This window comes from Vitis vinifera, chromosome 18, assembly GCF_030704535.1.
Source record: "Vitis vinifera cultivar Pinot Noir 40024 chromosome 18, ASM3070453v1".
NCBI lineage: Eukaryota > Viridiplantae > Streptophyta > Magnoliopsida > Vitales > Vitaceae > Vitis > Vitis vinifera.
Window position 1 is genome coordinate 30,241,968 of NC_081822.1, and position 21,099 is coordinate 30,263,066.

Consider the following 21,099-nt stretch of genomic DNA (forward strand, 5'->3'; position numbering starts at 1 on the left):
CATGCAAAAGGAGATTTCCTGGATGTCCTTCTGCCCAATAACAAAAAGGGACACGTACCCTAAGTTTTTTACTCTTCCACAAAAAATAGATCCATTTTCCCATCACATCATCCTTGTGGCTATGGACTACTCACTAGTTTCCCTCCTCAACCATAATTTAAGACTAATCTTGCTTTTAAGAATACCTTTTCAGCATTGTTTGGTATCAAATTGGAAAAAATTTCAAAGACTAAGCACTTTTATACCTTATCTTGTCCCCTTGTCATTGCTTTGTATAAAGTAATTTAAAGTGTATTTTACTGTGATTTTAGAAAGTGTTTAAAGTTTTTTTAACATTTGATAATTTGTATTTTTTAAATATTAGAAATATCTAAAACGCTTTTTAGAATCATTATTAGACATACTCTTAGAACACATGATAATGTTTTTATTAAAAATGTTTTTCTTTGAAAATTTTGTTTAAAATAATTACTTTTCAAATATTTTCCTAAAAACATTATAAGTAGTTTTTAAAAATACCACAAGTGAATTTTTTACATTTTTAAAAAGTGTTTTCTAAATTTTATCATATACTTAACTTTTTTTAAACTAAAAACATTTCATAAAATCATAATCAAACAAATTCTTAGAGGGTGTTTGTTTTTTTAATTTTTTGCTAAAATAATTTGCTTTTAGAATTTAAATTATTTGTTTTTTTTATTTTTTTTATGACTTAATATAAATTTTTGATTGAATAAAAAATATAAAATATTTAACTTTTTTAAAAAAAAATAGTATATTAATTTTTTTTTTTTACTTTTTAATACTTAATAAAAATAAAATATTACAAAAACAATTAAGCATGATTTAATTTTAAAATTAAGCATAAAAAACAAACACCACCTTAATCTCGTCATTTTCTATATATATTAATTTTATTATTCTTCAATTTGTATAAATGATATTTTTATAAAAAGTAAACAAAAAGAATTCTTCATACTTTGAAAAAGTGAATCATTGTCCTCCTTGTAATAAAAAGGAAAGTTTCTGTAATTTTCCATGAGAAAAATACATTGTCTTACCCTTCAAAAGGGGAGAAAAAGTTCTCATCTACCCATAACATCATACCGTAAATGAATGAAATTGTAGTGCATGTGAATGGGGCAGGTATGAATATTCTTTCAACCCAGAGTTGCATTGAAGGGCATTGAAGCCCCCCCAATCATTTCAATGGCCTCCTTTAGTAAAACCCCCATCACTTTCAATGCTTCCCCTTAGCTCTAGGCTTGTGAAGCACAAGGGCCTGTGCACCCTGACTGTGACAGTCTTCTCACCCAAAACCCACCTTCTTCTTTACTCTTCCACCAAATTCTCATCTTTCCTCTAAATTCTTCCAACCTCTAACCAAATAATTTACTAATTTCTTACTATTTTCTCCTCTAAAAACATTCATGAAAAATGGCCCTAATCTTCAAACTAATCATCCAACTCCACATGTTTACCCAAATCCCGACACATATGAGAATTTCCCATATCCAACCCTTTATTAAATTATTTTTAAATTTAATAAGACTACATTTGGACTCACATTCTTTTATTAAAAAAACCTCGAAACCAACCCTAACACGGATCATTTTCATCCCTATCTTTAATAGGGTCGAGATATAAAAAAAAAACTCAACTCATTATCATCCCGACTTGTTTTGAATAGCTCCACCTAACCCACTTTATGACACCCTCGTATTTGCATACATTATGAATAAAATCCTCTTATTAGGCTCCATTTTGGAGCAATTTTAAAACATCTACAAAACTTTTGAACTCTTTGAAAAGTACAATAGGTCAAAGGTGTGATCTTATAAGTTCAGACAAACAAAGGGGGCCAAAATTTACCCTCTTCAACAAAGTCAAAGGTGTGATCTTATAAGGTCAAGAATGTAAGTTCACCCTAAATTTACCCTTTTGAAGCTGAGAAAGCAACACGACAAGCAGAGCTTTAAACTCAAGTTTATAAACTATAGAGCAAATGAACATATTTAATGACAAATGACAAATGAACAATGACTTATAAATGTCGGAGAAATATAACATAAAGAGTAAGACACCATTAAATTTACACAAATTTTACAGGTGGTGAGTAGCAACAACAATGGTTTCTGTCCAGTCCACAGTCAACAAGCATCTCCATCCCTTGCATCCCAGATTGTCTTCACCAGTAAATGTTTTGTTTTTCCAACAATGCCACACCCAAAAACCCAAAGAACAAAAAATATAAATAAAAATCCCCCAAACTTTAAATTTTAAAATTAAATGTAAATTTAAACAAGAAAAAAGAAAAAAAAGAAAACCCCTTTTCTTAAAACAAAAGAACCCTTCTTATTTTGCTATTGAGATCAGAGGCTTTTTCAATGAAGAGGCATTGATTCTGAATAGCTTAGTCACAAGGTTGAGTCTTGGACCTGTAGAGGAGCTTCTTCTTCTTGGAGGTTTGATTGTCGATGGTGAGAATGACCTTGCCTGGTTCCCCAATTTTGAAGCTGTTGCTGATCACTGGTTCATCGGTTGGGGCAATTTTCCTTGCTTTCTGGACGATTACTGTGTACCCCCCCTCGACAGTGGGCACAAACTCAGCTCCATAGGTCACATCCCATCCGATAACGCGAAGTTCCCAAATTAGCTGGCATGGCTGCAATTCAACAACGCCCAAATTACGTTTCGAAGTTGAACATAACTTTAAAATTCGATACCATATCATAGAAACGGCTGCAAGAACCCACCTCAGAGTATGGGAATTCAATAACATGTTTGCATCCCGGTTTGATGGTGACCAATGTAACAGGGTCACAGATGGAGAATTCAGTGTCACCATCCCTTTTCAGTCCACCATATTGCACTGGGACTTGCTCAGGTGCAATATATCTGTTTTCCCACCCCATCCAAACACGCCACAGAAAACATACATGTTACCGAGAGAAATATGATCAAAGACAATTGGACAAAGGCAAGAATGAAACGAATCTCACTCACTTGAAAAGGGTTTCAGCGGATTTTGATGGCCCTGCAAATACAAACTTGCTCTTTGTCCTTTGAGTCAGGAAAGGACTGATCATTCTATTGAAGGCCAAGTACCACCATGGAACATTGATAAAGATCTTCGGCCAAATACCAAAACATGATTCAGATTCCCACCAAAGCAGATGATTCAATTTAATTTCATTCAATGCCAAGCACCACCATAGAACATTCAAGTTAAAGAACTTTCACAAAAACAGATCCCTCATATTAACACGCAACCACACAATTCAATTGAATTTTCCCAAAAATTAGAACTACTATCAATTAATCCAAAGGATTAAAACTCATCAGGAATGAAGGTTCAAAACTCAACACCTTGAAAATTGCAGAAAGGCCGAAGCTTTTGGATCATTTATCAAGCCGATTAAAGACTATTCAACCTAATCTTGATTATGCTCACAACAAAAGACACTGACAGCAAGCATGTAATCTAATGACTGCTAACGAGTTGAGAAGGGGAGATACCTGTTTGGCAACAAACTCGGGATAATTGTCTTGGAGCAAGTGGAGGGCCTGGTTGGTGGATTGTCGGAGCTCCCTCTTGAATGGTCCTGGGGAGTTCTTGAGATCGTTGACCTGAATGATAGTGTTGATGCCATTGGGACTGAAGTCCAGCTTCCTTATGCTCTTCTCCAAGAACTGAATCCGCCATCGGAGGAAGTTCTGCCTCTTCTCCTCATCAGAGAAGGTGTTTTGATACAGTTCCTTGTTCAGGAATTTTCCGTATGCGTTGTAGCACACTGGGTGGCCTTCTTTTCCGGATCCCTCCATGAACACCACGCTCTCCAGGTGGGTTCCGAGGTCATCTCCCAGAAGAGTTTCGATTCCAAAGCTTTTTCGCCATAGCACAGTGTTCTTCAACATGGTTAAGGCTTCTTTAGGCTTGAAATCTCGGGCACGGAGGAATTTTAGGAGGACGACATCGGTCCTGTCGTCATCGAAGAGTTTGATTCCCCAGATCTCTACCTCCTCCGGCGGTGGTGGTGGCGGCGGGGGCACTTCCTCGGCCGGAGGTGGAGGAGTGACCTCCTCGACGACGGCTGCGGCCTCCTCTGCTGGAGGAGCGGGAGGTGCGACCACGATGGTCTCTTCGATTGCTTCAACGGTTTTGGTACCATCCTCGTCGACCACGACGGCAGTAACTGTCTCCACCACCGCAGCAACTACCACTGGCTCAGCTGGTTCCGGCGGCGCAACCTTCTCTTCTTCTTTCTTCTCTTCTTCCTTCTTCTCTTCCTCTTTCTTCTCTTCTTCCTTCTCTTCCTTTTTCTCTGATTCTTCCACCGGTGGTGGACACACAACCTCAGGCGCTGGTTCCGCCGGTGCCTCGGTTTTGGGCTCTTCCTCAGTTGCAGGAGCCTTTTCCTCCTCCTTGGCCGGCGGCGGCGGTGGAGGAGGGGGAGCGGTGAACTCGTGCTTCTCCAGCGCCTCCCGGACCAGCACTTTCAGCTCCTCCAGAGCCTTCCTCTGACTCTCCGGAAGATCACCTACAACGTTGCTCTCCTCCTTGAACGACACCGACTCAGTCATCTTCTCCCCTTCCTCCACCACCTTGGGCTTCTCCTCCTCAGCCGCCGCCACCTCCTCCTCCAGCTTCTCCACCACCTCCTCCTCCTCCTTCAGCTTCTCCGCCGCTTCCTCCGCTTCCGGAACCGCAGGCGGCGGCGCTGTCACCTCAGCCACAGCCACAACTTCTTCAACAACGGAAGCTTCAGCAACTGGCTTCTGAGCTTCCTCAGAAACCGGCTTTTTGCCGTCTTCCGCCATAGATGAGTGAATTAAGAGACAGAGAGAGAGTGATGAGATAAAATTAGGAAGCGTAGAGAGCTAGAATTAGAGAAGGAAGACGAAATGAAGGGTCTTAAAATAAGGCGGTTGGAAGAAATGGGGGCGACGTTTGTTGTATGTGGGAGGGAACCAGTCTGTCAGACTCGCTTGCCAGCTAGTACGCCACTCTCTGTGGGCCCCACCTCCAACTCATTCTTTCCACCTTATTGTGCTTGTTCACTTTTTATTCTCTCCCTCTCCCTTTCTTTCCCCTTATATCATTTCCCTCCCCAACACAATTTACTATTTCCACTCCATCCTCTCTTTTTTCCCCCAATTTTTGTGCTATATATTTAATTAATTCTCTATATTTTAATTTTTCTAATATATTTACATAATTACATGACACCAAACTTAATTAATTCCTTAAAATTCATACAGCTCAGCATTTTTTTTTCAATCTTTATTTAAATTATAAGAAAAGGAATAAGAGTTGTCATCATTTTCCAAATAAAAAAATTATATTAAAATTTATTCTTATTTTCAATATATAGAAATGCAAAAATTATATTTTCACCATTTTCTAATTTCCAAAAAAAATCATTCTAAATAAAGAAAAAAAATCAATCATATAATAGTGATAATTACTTGTGTCATAATTTTTTAATAAATACAAATTAAATAATTACATAACATTCAACTTATCCTCATAATTCAATGTACTTACCTATTAACAAAAATTTCTTAATTTTAAAAATAATTTAAGCATACAAATTTTTTTCACCCTATGTGACGCAAAATGAAAAGGGTTATTTAATTAAAAGGGTTATTAAAAATCCAAGTCTTAAAATTTATCCGTCCATCCTATTTTGGTCTCATTTAGACAAAAATACCCTTATTACTTTAAAAAAAAAATATTTTTCTATTTTAAACCTCATATATAAATATTTAAAATAATAAAGGACATTTATATAAAAAAATGAATTATTTTTTAAGTGAAAACACGTGAAGGGTTAGATTCACAAATCCATTGAGGTATGATTCCATCTCTTTGAATCCATTAAATCAAATGAAAATGACTTAAATGATAAAATTATCGAAATTATATTATACATCATCATTTTCTAAAAAAAATGAAAACGACACCCTTTTGAATAGTGTTTTTTCCTACCACTTCTAGAATATTTAAATAATAATAAAAAATAAATATAAATAAAAATAATATTTTTGGATAAGAATTGTCTTTAATCTTATCCGATTATATCATCTTTCATTATCCTAGTCAATATTCCCAAACAATTATACAGCTAAAAAAAATATTAAAATTAAATGATTTAATTTTTTATTTTTTGGGTGAAATTTGTGGAAATCAGCATCAAAAGCATGATTACAGAATTTGAATGAGCCCATTCCAGAATTTCAAAACAATGGGCGGCACTGGAATGGTTGTAAGAATAGTCAATAAATAAATATTTTATTTTAAAAATTTATATATTGTTGAGAGGTTGTCCAGGTAAGCAACATTATTATCCCTACCATTTTATTTTTGGTTAATAAACAGAAGACAACACACCATGACAGAGCTGTCATCCAGAGAATAATGTCAAAACATTCTTTAATGCTCATGCCATATCTCCATTTTCACCCTTTCAATTTACCATTCCTTTTATATTTAAATAAATTATATATATATAAAAAATTACATGCACCAAACTCCAAATCTTTAGGAAATATTAATGAGAAAAGAAAAAAATTTAAGGAAATGTTTGGTAAAAATAATTATGAAAATAACGGTTTTTAAAAATTATTTTTGAATTTTTTTAGAATAAAAGTTTATTTAGAAATGTAAAATGTTTTTTTTACTTATTTTTAATATTTAAAATATATATATATATATATATATAATATTTTTAATTATTCTATACGTTTATATAATTATTTCTTAAAATAATTATTAAAAAAGAAGTGAAAATAACAACAATAAAAAATAAAAAATAGTTTTGGATTGTCAAATATGTTTCCTGTGTTTTTTTAGAAAACAAAAAATTATTCTATAAAACAAATTCCAAAACAGGCCAAAAAAAATATTTTTTTATGTTTAATTTTATTATAAAATATAAAAATTAAATAAATAAAATTAAAATTAATTAAATTTCATATATATTTAAATTATTTAATATTTATATAAAACAAGAAAAATAGATGAAATGGGTTTGAAATATTATAAAGGAAAATAATTTATTAATTTAAAATATATTTATTTAATTTTTTTTCTGTTTTATATTTCCTCTTTATTCCTATAAGAAAAATAAAAATAAAATTTAAATTAATAAATTATTTTCCTTTTATATTTCTTCGATATTTTCTTTCACATATTTCCTGTCAAAATTCTCCCAACAACGGAAAGAAACCTTAAATTTTTCTAGAATCCAAATAATTAGAATTGAATTATTTTTTATTTTTTCTTAGGATACCTTAATGTTGTGGCAGAACCCTATGAAACAAGTATAAATATCTTTCATTTCATAGCCGAGGATGTTGGTAAATAAAATATTTTCATCCCAAGAAGGATACCACCAGGAGAATTCGGCGCCGCTGTGGGGACACGTGGGAAGCATGGAATTTTCCAAAGTGAATGACCTTGTCGTGACGAGAAAACCAGAAACATCAGCATCTAAAAGACACATGTCATGCCCGAAACCTCCCGTCACTTTTGAAACCCGACCGCCATTCACGCGACTCAGAATCCATTTTCAAGCTTCCGTCTTCGCCTAGGCATAATCGCGGCTGTACTCCACTCCTGGCCGGCCGCTAACAGTTATTGTAACGGGCGTGTTGGGCGGCGTGGGCGCCACAAGCTTTGTTGTGCAAAAGCAAACGCAAGCTGTTGGCCTGGTTTTTCGTTGCTGTCAAATTTAAAAAATGTGAAAAATATCATTAAAAGAAAAAAAATAAATAAATAAATAAAGGAAAAACAGGGGGGTTTACGTGCTGGGGTCAGTTTTGTCGGGATTGTGTGGCCTGCGGGAGGACTTGTTGTCTCAATCTTTTGCATATGTTTTGTCCGTTTGATTAGTGTTTCCTTCCATATATCTACGTGGGTTTCCCCTCAGCTTTTGTGAAATTGCAAAACTTCCCCTTGTTTTTACGTAATGCCACATTGGATGGACGGTGTGATTTTTATTTTTCCAATAAATTTAAGAATTGAATGAATTGAGAAAATGCTTCCTCAAAAGCTTATAATAGAATTATAGTTATTACCACAATGCTGGTCCTTAGAGTAAATTTTTTTGGGTATCTATTAAGAAAACATTATTAATTAAGAAAACATTATTAGTTATATAATATTACATATATAATTTAAATTTTATTATTTTTGTGATATTTCACGTTGAATAAGTGAGAAAATTTTTAACATTATATATGTATAAGTTTCTTTTAATCTTATAAACTTATTTAAAAGCTGTAAGGATCCCTTTGTGTCTATAACAAATAATATTTATATGGTTAAATGTGAATTATTACAAATGGTATTAGTATTGATTTCTGATCTTAGTGTTGGGATTTATTTGGTCTAACCTTATAATACAAGTTTTTCATTATCTTTACATGAAAAGATGTAATTATATCACACGTGATTTTTACTACTATTTATATGTTACTTTTATTTTATGATATCATTTATTTACCTTTTAATTTTTTATTTTATTTTATATGGTCATATATTTTTAGTGGCTCAAATTCAAAGTTTGATAAGCACTAGTAAAGGAATTTTATTTAAATAGTTGTAAAGTTGCTAGTGGATTTGGATAAGACTTTTTGTAAACCCATGTGACATTTGCAACTCACCAAACATTATTTTAATAATAATATTAGTATTAATCATGTGGCTATTTCATATTTTTGGATATATTTACTTAAAAATGGTCTTTTCAAAACAAATTTTCTTCAATTTAAATCTAAAGTCGTCCACATTTAGGAACTATGATATCATACGTCATTCCATTATATATATTAAAATATTGGAATTTATTTTTAAAATTTATTGTTGAAATTTTTTTGTTGAAAATCGTGTAGTTACGAAACTTTATTGGTGAAATTTATTAGGAAAATTTATTTCATGATATAGAAGTTTGTTGATGAAATTTATTATAGTAATTTATTTATTTATTTATACAATTATTTTATTTGAGAAAGATTTAAATGAAAATTTCATAATTTTTTTAGAATATATATATATTTTTTTATTTGCTATTATATTATAGATAGCAAAGAAAGAACTTTCCTTTCCCAAAAGTAATTTCTGTCTATTTATAAAAGGATTCCATGTACTAGGGAGTAGGTGTTTTTAATTCTCAATAAAAGGATTTTACAAAAATAGTTGTGTTCCAAAATATTGTTGTTCACTAAAAAGTTTTAATTTTAATTATTTTCCTCTAAACTTTAAATACAACATCTTATTCTTAATTTTGATTTATTTGTTTGAGTATTTATGTCAAAATGATCATATTTAACCTTTATTAAGACAAATAAGTAGAAAAATAACTCATTTGACCTCAATGGAGCTTTAATAACTATCTAATGGGGTTTAATTATTATTATCATGATAATGATTTTTATTGAAGATGAAAACATAATGATAATGTTCTTTGAAGAAACACTCGATACATGATTTTTCTAAAAACATTTATAAAGAAATTACTTTCACTAAAATTACTTTAAATAAAAGTACTTTAAAATGCACTCTAAAACATTTTACGTAAAAATGCATTATTACTTAACTATAACTTTTGTGCACCTTGTGTTGTAGGTTTTTTTTTTTTTTCAAATATTTTAAAATTGTGGTCTATCTTTATTAAAATGTATAGAGTGGGCTACTAATAAATACAAATATATGGGAAATAATATAACTAAGTATAATAGGAAAGAATATAATTATATACAATGATGATATAAATTATTATAATATAAACAATTCCAATAAATAGTACAAGCTTGATTTCCTTTGTTAATAATTCTACTTAATTGACATGCCATCATGGGACAAATGATGCATTCCATAAGGATAAAACATCATCTAATTCTCTTGCGTATTAGATAATTAGAGATAATTATAGGGTAATAATAGATGCGTCTTCATATGGTTAGGCAAAGGAGATGATCTTTTAATTACTAAAGGTTTCATCCTTGTTTGGATCCTTAGAAGGTTAGTGTTTTGTAACTAAATATAGCATTTGAGGAAATTTAGCATATGACAAGCTAAGAATAGGATCAATGTTGCAAATCTTGGTTTCATTCTTGTGTTTCATTGTTTAATCTTTGAACCCATGAATAACACTAAAAGATGCTAGGGCTTTATTACTATTTTCTCGAGGGATTTGACCTATCCTCTTGCTAATTTTCTCATGGTCACTCTCCACTAAATGTTAAACTATTTAAAATGAGTAGAAAGGGTAACTTGTTTAACAACTTGTGAGAGAAAATTTTTTCTATCTTGTATATTATTTTTATCATTTTTCCTCTCCCTCATGCATGGTCTTGAATTTTCATGCAAGCTTTTTTTCTTACTCCTTTCTAAGTATTTTCTTTCCTTTCTTTAGTAGTGTGGTTCATTTAGCTCTAGGTGTTATTATTTTTTGAAAGAAATTTTCATAAAGTACTCCTCTAGACAAATATGTTAGCTTTTGCAAAAACCACTTTTATGTTAGATAGATATTGGAAAAGCATAAAGAATGTAGGTAGACCCATTTCAAATTTGTCATAGCCACATAATCAATGTGACCTACTTTTGTAAGAGATAGAAGCTAAACTATTTATCATACTAGTAAAGGGACTTTTTATTGAGCTTGATCATGCTAAACAAGGAATTTAACATTTAGCTTTCCTCATAAAACACCTACTTAGACTCTGAATTAAGTACACATTTAATGAAACCCCATATAGATCAAACAAGGAGGTAATAAAGCTAGGTTTAGAGTTGATTTATGTTGACTAGACTAGATTGAAAGACCTCACCTAATAGTTAGTCATTTTTCAATTGAAAAATTATAATGAAAATGCATCAGGTGATTGAGAGGATCCCATTCTTTTATAGAGATTGAGCATTAACATAATGAGAGTTCTATTCTTTAATAACTTTTATGCCATTTGTGTGGTAGGTTTTTTTTTTTTTTTTTTTTTTGTGCAATCAATAATTTCACTAAGCACCAACTTGTTATTGCATTATTTATTTTTTCAAGAGGTGTGTTTACTTAATTCATGTTTATCCTTTTAGGGTTTTTTTTTTCCTATTGAATTTAGCCTTTTATGTCTCTGACACATTTATATCTAATTATTTTGCATTCCCTTAATAAGGTTTCCAACAAGGAATATGAGTTCGAGAATGGACCATTGGGACCTATAAGAACATGTTGGCTCCCTTAAAATCTGTTATGAAGTTGACTCAACATTTGTACTATCCACTATATGCAAGCTCCAAATGAACATCAGTTCATAATTTAATAAGGCTAATGCTATGAACCTCTCGAGATTGCCTCTATAATATTTGAGTCTCAAGTCCCTTTGTTATGTGATCAACTGATATACACTAACTCTTTAAGAGTATATTTCAAATTTCAATTAAGGAATTTCTATGACCATATATTTTATGATCAAATGTCCTTAATATCACCCAATGGGACATGTTGTCTCAAACTTAGGAGATATCATGGTGCTTAGCTTGAATATACCTATTACCATTAACCTCAATATATAGTGACTTGATCTATAGAGAATATAGGGAATATATGACCACATTAGGGTCTCAGTTGTAGGTAAAAGCCATTGAGAACTTTAACACTAACTCAAAATTCTTTCAAGGTTGAATGCTCATATAGTACTTGGTGAGATCATGGTTATCTTGATAGCCAATATCATAACTCACCATAGATGTTGTCCAATGTGTAACCATACATACTAATGCATTCAATATGGGAAAACCATCCTAATGATCAACACAAGTATTAGGATAGAGTCCTTAAAAACAATACATGATGTAACAAAGTTAGACATGAGCTTTAACTTTCGCATTGATATTAAGTTGAACATTCAATCCTATATCACTTGCATTGTATATGACTTGAGTGCATTAGGAGTTGCATAGAAGATACAAGTCATAGGTTATTTGCAAGATGATAAATAGTTCATAGTCCGTTCATGAATTTAAGTAATCCAATAAAGGTTATAGTGCATTACCTCCTAATTAGAGAGACGACTTGTCTTGACCATCAAGATGAGTTTCCCATTGTGAGTGCACTAGTATATATATTTATATATTGAACAAAACCTATAGTGAATCATGATGTAAAGCTATCATATTGTCATGATTCACCAAGCTATTATATTGCATGGACTCTCAACTTTGAAAGGTTATTAAGTTTGTGCTAAAATCAACAGAAGACTTTGAACCTATGGGTAAGACCCTAAAGTAGTCATATATTCCCTATGAATTGGATTACAATTGATGGAAGATGGTGACAATAGGTATTCTCAAAGAGACACCATAATATCCATAAGATTGAGATAGTGTGTCTCCTTGAGAAATCTAAAGGACATGTGATTATTAAATTTGTGACTATGGTAATTCCTTTAATAAAATTTGACATATGCTTCTTGGAGCTAGAATATATCAGTTGATCACATAATAGGAGGATATATAACTCAAGGGTTGAAGACGTAATCTTGACGGGTTGATAACACTACCTTATTGGATTATGGACACCAATTCATGAATAGTCTACATGTAATGCATGGTAGGTCATGGACCTAAGCTTTAGCTCATTGTAATTTCATAGGATATTGTAATGTAGTTGACTCTCTTTAATAGAGTGTAGACTCAATTTTATAATTAAATTCTAAGGGAGCCAATATTTTTATATGGGTCCCAATGGTCCCTACTTGAGTTCATAGTGACACATTTTATTTGAGGGATTTGGGTTTTAGATTCATAAGTATGCATAAGAGCAATTTGGCAAAGCACAAGGTTGCACTAGATCTTAGGAATTGCCTTTTTGGATTAGGCTAATTAATTAATTAGAGCCCAATAAGACTAATTAATTAGTTAAGACCTAGTTTTGTTCGATTAGGTGACCTAAGTCTACAAAGAGCTCTGTAAATATGCCCTTATGGTTATGGTTTCAGACTTTTTCTTGTTATTTTTTAAAGAGCTTTCAAAGAGAAACTTTAGCCATTCTCTAGAGAGAAAAGCCCACTTTTTTCTTGTGTCTAGATCTGTGTGGCAAGTGATAAGGTGGAATAACATCAGGTAGCCAAGTTATATAGTGTTCTATATGGTTTTAGAATCTTCATTGATAACTTCATCGGCTTGGAATAATCTGGGAACATCCCGATTGTAGGTTTGAGTTTCTATCTCTAGATCTATGTTCATTATTAGTTTTTGACGCAATATATTTATGTTACGATAGATCTAGAGAAAACTAAGATAGAATGCATGCACCCCATGAGATCCAAGACTAGGGAATAAAGCAATTTGGGTTTTTTTGCAAAGTCATCCCTCCAATTATAAGGTAGTGTACTACGACCTCAAATGGTTTACCTTGAACTAGCTCTGAACAACTCATCTACTTACAATGAATCCATGACTTGGATCTTATGTGAAACTTCTAATATACCCACGTTTTGTAAAATGCAAGAGATGCTAAGCATAAATTCTTAGAAAGTATAATGCATGAATACGATAGCTAAATCAAAAAATAAGAATCATATTATAAATAATAAATTAGTTTATTATTACTTCATGTCATATTTTTAAAGATTCTATCTTAATAATAGAATGTGATAAAAATGAATTGACGTAATTCATATATGATATTAATAACAAATAGTTTACTATTAAAAATTTTAATATCTTGAAATATTTTTTAAAGATTGACATTGTATATTATCAAAAGGAATTATTGATAAACAAAAGAAAAATATGTTTTATATTTTAAAAAAGAATAAAAAAAATGGTATGAAGCTTATCATGACATCGGCTAAAAATAATAAAACATAGTTCTATTGCTAACCATGGTAGAAAATTAATATAATACAAGAAGAGGCTTTAGCTTATGTGTAGAAAATGGATAAAGGAAAGAAAGAAAAGAAAAAAATAATAATACTCTAGCTTTTTTATGATTCTAGTAGTTTATATAGTTTGCTACTTAGTTACTTATATGGTATCATTGTTTCTAAAATCTATTATAGTTAGCTAGACTTGTTAGAGAGTTGGATTTGTTAGTTGGTTGCTAGATAGTTGTATGATTGTTAGAATTGGTCACAAATATAGATATTGATAAATCTATGCTATAAGTTCTAATTTCTTCTATTAGGAACTTCTAATATAAGAAAGATTTTAAATGTAATATTCATATTAGTTTTGATAAATCTATGCTATAAGTTCAAATTTCTTCTATTAGGAACTTCTAGTATAAGAGATATTTTAAATGTAATATTCATAATAGTTTTTACTAGAATTATCATGAAAATATTCTTAATATAAAGAAACACTCATCTAAGGATATCTTTCTCAACCCTATTCTTTCTCCCATGGTTTTGTCATGTTTTAGAGCTCCACTTGTTGGCTTAGAACATTAAATTGCTTTGATAATTTTTTTATTTTTTTTGCATAATATCAATAGCTTCTCAACATCAAAGTTCAATATTAGAGCATGAGGATTCAAAGCTCATCATAGTGATGCCAAATCTACAACTAAGAACTAGAGGAAAAGGTAGTGAATGATGAGCTATGACTACTCTAATTGCTAAACAAGATTAAAACTAGTTGGCTATTTTAACTAAAAAAAAAATGAGAAATGTTGTTAAACTAGGAAATAAAATCTCAATAATCCCATAAAATATGTCAATATTTGCAGTATACAATGCAACACTTATTGATGGTTCTTTTAGCATATGGAATGAAGAACTCATTGTTTACTCCATACATCCAAAAAACAAAGGAAATATTAGTTAGATTGACAATAAGAGTCTTCTATCAAAATTTACATTCTAGAAATTTTCAGATGCCTTAAATTTGATGTGTTTGTGGATTGGTTGGATTGATAATGAATCATTGATTATATGAAGTTCCAAAGAAAAAGAAAGTTAAGTTGGTAACAATTCACTTCAAAGGAAGGGTTTTAGTTTACTAAGAACAATTGTAAGTTTCTTAATAAAGGAGTGGTAAAAATAAAGCCATCAATTGGAGCAAAATGAAAAGAAGCATGAAAGAAATATCTTGCTTTTTCATTATATTCATATAATATATTAAAGGTCACATAACCTTAAACCAGGTTCTATGACTATGGATGAGTTACCCAAAGAAAAAACAAAGTATATTAATGAATTCAGAACAAACTTTCAAAATGTATTTTTTGCATATTTATGAATGTTTTGAAGGCTCTTCAAAGATCATAATAAAAAAAAATTACAAAAAATAAACAATAATTAGAGATTTCAAGTTACTACTAAAGGTGAAAACTGTTGTTTTTAGACTCTAACTAATTAATCAAAATGACATAGCCTAAAATCAAACAAATGAGGAACAAAACAAATAAGAAAGGGAAATCCACTAGTGGATTTTATCTCATTTGAACCTCTTCTAAGTGAAAAAAACATATCCACTAGGATTTTATCTCATTTGAACCTTTTCTAAGTGAAAAAAAAACATATCGACTAATGAATTTAATCTCATTTGAACTAGAGATCTAGTTGGTATCACTAAATCCTTTAAGGACATTTGGAAATCCATTATAGCATAGACCAAGTCAATGGTGCCTCTTAAGTACTTAAGTACTCTATGAATAACAATTCAATGATCCTAATTAGGACTTTGTGTGTATCGACTCAATCTTCTTATTACATAAGTAATGTTGGGTCTGATACAGTTTGTTAAGTATATTAAACTTCAAATGGTCTAGACATATTTAGTTTGGGCAACACTATGCTCTCTATTTTTCCTCAATTGTGATCTAGGATCATATGGAGTTGACACTGGTTTACAACCAAAGTGTTCAAACTTCCTTAAGATATTCTCAACATAGCGTACTTGAGAAAGTTTTAGGCTATTTATGTGTTCTAGTTATCTTGGTTCCAAGAATACCTCTATTTCTCCTAGGTATTTCATTTCAAACTTAGATCTTAGGAATTTCTTGGTCTCACTAACGACTTTTAAACTAGTTCCAAAGATTAGCATGTCATTGACATATAAGCAAATGATACTACATGTGTTATTCTCAAACCTATTGTAAATACATTTATCAACATCACTAATGGAAAATCCATTAGATATATACCAACACATGATCAAATTTGTTATTCCATTGTTTGGGTCCTTATTTTAACCCATGGAGTGATTTAACTAGCCCACAAACCTTTTTTTCCTTTCCTAGAACTATACAACCCTCAAGTTGGTCCTTATAAATTTCCACTTCAAATACCCTATTCTAAAACATAGTCTTGATATCCATTTAGTCTCATCATAAGGTTGTGAATTAAAGCTAGAGTGATGAACACTCTAATTGAGGAAATTCTTGCATAGGGGCAAAAGTGTCGAAGTAATCAACACCATTCCTTTATTTAAAGCCTTTGGCAACTAGACGTGCCTTATACTTTTCTGTGGACTCATTTGACTTTAACTTTCTTTTAAAGATCCATTTATAGCCTATTCTCTTTACACCAAGAGGTAAATCCACTATCTTCCATGTGTAGTTATACAAAATTGATTTGATTTCACTTTTAATGGCCACCTTCTAGAATGGTGCATCAAGAGAAGTTATAGCCTCTTTGTAGGATCTAAGTTCCTCATCTTCTAAAAAGGTGTAGAAATCATCTCCAAGATTTGCTTCTTTCCTATGTCTTTCACTTCTTAATTCAAGTTCAGAAGGTTCATTAGACTCATCTCTAATTGTTCTTTAAATTTGTTACTTATCACTTGGTTTTAAAGAAAATATATTTTCAAAGAAGTTGGTATTCTTTGTTTCTATTATGGTGTTCACTTCTACAAGGTTGCTTTTTAATTTAATAACCAAAAATCTATATGTTACAACATAACCTATGAACACTGCATCAAAGGTTTTAAGACCTAGTTTTCATTTCTTAGGTTTAAGGAAAAATACTTTTGTTGAACTCCCCTATATTTTCAAGTATTTAATGTTAGAAATATAACCCTTCCATAACTCATAGGGTGTTTTACTAGTCTTCTTGTATAATATATTTTTTTGAATATGACAAGCAAAGATGATAGCTTCCCTTCACAAGTTCAAAAGTGCTCTTGAACTTACCAACATTGCATTCATCATATCTTTTAGGGTTTTATTTTTTCTCTCAGCTACTCCATTAGATTCAAGGTAATAAGGAGGAGTAGTCTTGTGAACGATCCTGTGTTCTTCACAAAAAGAGTTAAAGGGTTGGACTCATGCTCTCCTGTTAGCGTACTTATTGGTTATTTATTTATTTATTTGTTTATTGTTTAGACAGGTGAGAGAATAAAGGGTGCTTTTTTATTTTTTAGGAAGTTAGTATTTATTTATATCTGCCAAGTTAGTAGAATTAAAAGAGCAGATCATTGCAGATTTTTTTAAATGGTTTTGATGAATAAAATGTTGTGCTTGAGATTGTTTTTATCATTTTATTAGTTTTTATTCATCTCCTCCCCTATAAGTTCTAATTCTCTTTATTTTTTTTATTTAGTTGATTTTCTACTTCATTTTTTGTATTTGTTGAATGCATTTTTTGCTTTATCTCTATACGTTGAGTTAGTCAATTCATGTATGCTCCAACTGAGGAACACATGGAGTTAGTTTATAGGATTTTAAAATACTTGCAAATAATACTTAGCCAAGGTTTTTTCTTTAGGAAATATAGTGAAAGAAGAATAGAAGCTTATATGGATGCTGACTAGGTAGAAACTATTGATGATAGGAGATCTACTTTCGGATTTTGTACTTTATTTAGGGAAATTTGGTCACATGGAGAAACAAGAAGTAAAGAGTTGTAACTAGAAGTACTACTGAAGTGGAATTGAGATCAATAGCTCATGGGATTTGTGAAGCATTGTGGCTAAAATTCCTTTAAGAAGAGTTGGAGGTAATGGTGAAACTAATTTTAAGAATTTACTGTGATAATAAGGCTACCATCAACATCTCACACAATCTAGTTCATCATGATAGGATGAAGTATGTTGAAGTTGATAGACATTTCATCAAGGAAACAAATTGAGGATGATACTATTTGCATACTTATGTACCTACTACAAAACAAGCTGCAAATTTTCTCAACAAGTTGGGCATATTTAATTTGTATAGTCTAGCTTGAGGGGAAGTATTAGCGTACTTACTCTTTTTTTATTTTTTTTATTTTATTGTTTAAATAAGTGAGAGAACAAAGGATGCTTCCTATTTTTTAGGAAGTTAGTATCTATTCCTATATGCCAAGTTAGTAGAATTAAAAGGGCAAATCATTGCAGATTGTTTTTTTAAACGGTTTTGATGAATAAAATGCAGTGCTTGAGATTGTTTCTCTTCTTTTATTAGTTTTGTTTTCATCTCCTCCCCTATAAGTTCTAACTCTCTTTATGTTTTTTTATTTAATTGATTTTCTGCTTCATTTTTGTATTTGATGAATGCGTCTTTTGCTTCATCTTTGTTTTTCAAAAGATTTACCTGTGTATATCTTGAGTAGTCATCCATGAAAGTTATGTAGAATCTTTTACTACATCTAGTCATTGCATTTTTTAAATCTCCTAAGCAATTATGAATTAAACTTATTAGTTTTGATTCTCTTTTTATTATTTACAAGACTTCTTTATGGTTTTAGATTCCACTCAAGATTCACATTTTTCATGGTTTTCTAAGGAAAATTTAGGAATTAAATTTAGATAATCCATTTTCATTATATATTCACATGCCTTAGCCTACCATGCCATAAACCATAAGAGTCAACTAAGCAAGTAGAAAAAGATGCATTATTATTAATGATTTCCAAAACATTTAACATAAAGAGACCTTAATTAAAATAACCTTTCCCAACAAATACATCGTTCTTGGTTAAGACTATTTTAGCAGACTTGAACAAAATCCTTACTCTTGCCTTTCCAAGTAGTGATATAGACACCAAGTTTCAATGGATATCTAACACATGTAGGACATCATTGAGAGCGAGTACTTGTCCTAAGGTTAGCTTGAGGAAAACTTTCCATTTTCCAATCAATGGGGAAGATTTAGAGTCACCTATGAATACTTGTTTCTCTCATTCTTTTATCGCAATATAGGAAGTGAATGCATTTCTGTTGCCACAAATGTGCCTCATAGCCCTAGAGTCTACCACCAAATCCTTTAAATTGGTGACCATGCTCACCTCAAAAGAGATTATCGCAATGATCACTTCTATCTTTGCCACGTTTGTTCTTCGGTTGGACTTCTCAATTCTTTTTTTTTATGGCGGTACTGAGCTACATGATGTCCATGTTTGCCATAGATAAAACAATTACCCATTTTCTTAATAGTTGGGTTCTAGACGTTGTTTGTTATGTTAAGCTTGGTCATATAGTTTTGTTTTATGAACTTATTGTTTTTGGGCTCTGGTATTTCTTCTCCCACATTTTCCTTGGAGGACAGTTCTTGAGCTTTCTCCTTCGTGTCCCTATTGTGGTTATGTTCCTCAATTCTAATATGGATTATGACATCTTTTAGAGACATTTGTTTTTTTTTTTTTTTTGTGCTTCATACTATTTTTATAGTATTTCCAAGAATTTAGAAGAGTCTCTATTAAGTACCTAACCACAAAAGGTTGAGGTAATTTTATGTCTTTGCTAACCAAATCATTAATAAGCAGCTAGTAGTCGTGGATTTTAGATGATAATCTTTATCCTTAGTCATTTGGAATTTCCTAAAAATTCCCTATGATATATTTCTAGGTTCCTACATCTTTCAAAGTATATTTTTTATTCATGACATCCCAAATATCTTTTTCAATTTTGTTTTGACAATAAACATCAAACTATTCATTTGTGAGGATGCTAAGAATGACATGCCTAACTTGTTTATTTTCAATTTCCCAAGTAGGCAAAAATAAAGAATCATCTTCAAGTTTTGGGTCATTCAAAATATGTTTCAAGTTCACAACATCTATAGTAGAAAATACTATTTCCAGTCATCTCTTAAGGAATTTCCATTGATGGAATTTATTTTAGAGGTGTCAAGATGGATGTGAACTAAGGAAGTCTTCATTTATGACATACTTTAAGATTTTTGTTTCTATAGTATAAAATAGTTAATCAAAATGGCCTAGCCCAAAACTGAACAAACAAGTAACAAAACAAATAAGAATGGATACTTATTGGATAATCATACTAAGGCATGACAAGGCACCCTCTTCAAATATGAACTTGGTGCAAGAGGGTACTCGACGCCTTACCTCTAGAATATAATAGTTAACACCTTGCCTTAGGTGCACTCCTTTGGCGAGGTGTACAATATAATTCAAAATCTTCTAAATATAATTCCTCTAATTAATGAAAGGATAAGAGAGTTGCAGTTAGAGATGAATGCAATAAATTAGGAGGTTGCAATTGGTTTGCAGTAGTGACTTGGTGTAGTATGATTGAATGTAGCACTTATGGGTACAACATCGGGTAGATAGTTGTACTAGTGTGGGTGTTGCAATGGTGGATGCAGCAATATGGTTGCTACAATGGAAAATGCAACATGTGATTGTTGCAATAGAAGCAAGTTGTAACATGCACTAGTGCTTCAAGTAATGGCTATGTCTTTAATAGATATAATGAGCAAATAGAGAAAAAGTTGGAGACCACAATATTTAGAGAGAGAAAACTTGAAAGAATGAGATAAAAAAAAAAATCTTTGAAGGGACTACCTTTTATAAGTAAAGGACTTAAAGGAACTCTCCAAAAAAAATTGTCGAATGACCATAACAAATATTTTTTTAAAACAAAAATCATGTTGGTACATGGCTTATTCTTTCTTCTAATAGGGAAGACTTAGTCACCCATTGAAGAGTTAAGTCAAAACTAGGAGATGACACCACCTAGAACTCATGCACTCTTCCTATAAAAACTACTATATTAGAGAAAAGGCAAAACCATATAACTATATAACAACAACAAAATGTTAGTAAAATAAAGAGCCCAATTCTTTTTAGAAATAATTTATGGAATGGTAATCAAATAATAACTCTTAGTGATAGAGGTTAATAACTAGTTAGGAAAATAAATGAAAAATACGA

At 31.3% G+C, this 21,099-nt stretch overlaps 1 protein-coding gene across 1 annotated transcript; it reads right to left on the reverse strand.

Annotated features, from left to right (window-relative positions):
- Positions 1 to 1,970: 1,970 nt before the first annotated feature.
- On the reverse strand, positions 1,971 to 5,033 carry LOC100246049 (patellin-3). Its single transcript, XM_002267392.5, has 4 exons — positions 3,520 to 5,033; positions 3,007 to 3,131; positions 2,757 to 2,898; positions 1,971 to 2,665 (listed from the first exon to the last, which is right to left on the reverse strand). The coding sequence occupies exons 1-4, from the start codon at positions 4,819 to 4,821 to the stop codon at positions 2,414 to 2,416; spliced, it is 1,821 nt and encodes a 606-aa protein (XP_002267428.1). The 5' UTR covers positions 4,822 to 5,033; the 3' UTR covers positions 1,971 to 2,413.
- Positions 5,034 to 21,099: the final 16,066 nt, after the last annotated feature.

Coding starts and splice junctions, on each gene's coding strand:
- LOC100246049 (XM_002267392.5), bottom strand. CDS start 4,821: ATGGCGGAAGACGGCAAAAAGCCGGTTTCTGAGGAAGCTCAGAAGCCA. Junction 3,132..3,519: donor CCGAGTTTGTTGCCAAACAG/GTATCTCCCCTT, acceptor ATTTGGCCGAAG/ATCTTTATCAATGTTCCATG. Junction 2,666..2,756: donor TTGAATTCCCATACTCTGAG/GTGGGTTCTTGC, acceptor GTTGAATTGCAG/CCATGCCAGCTAATTTGGGA.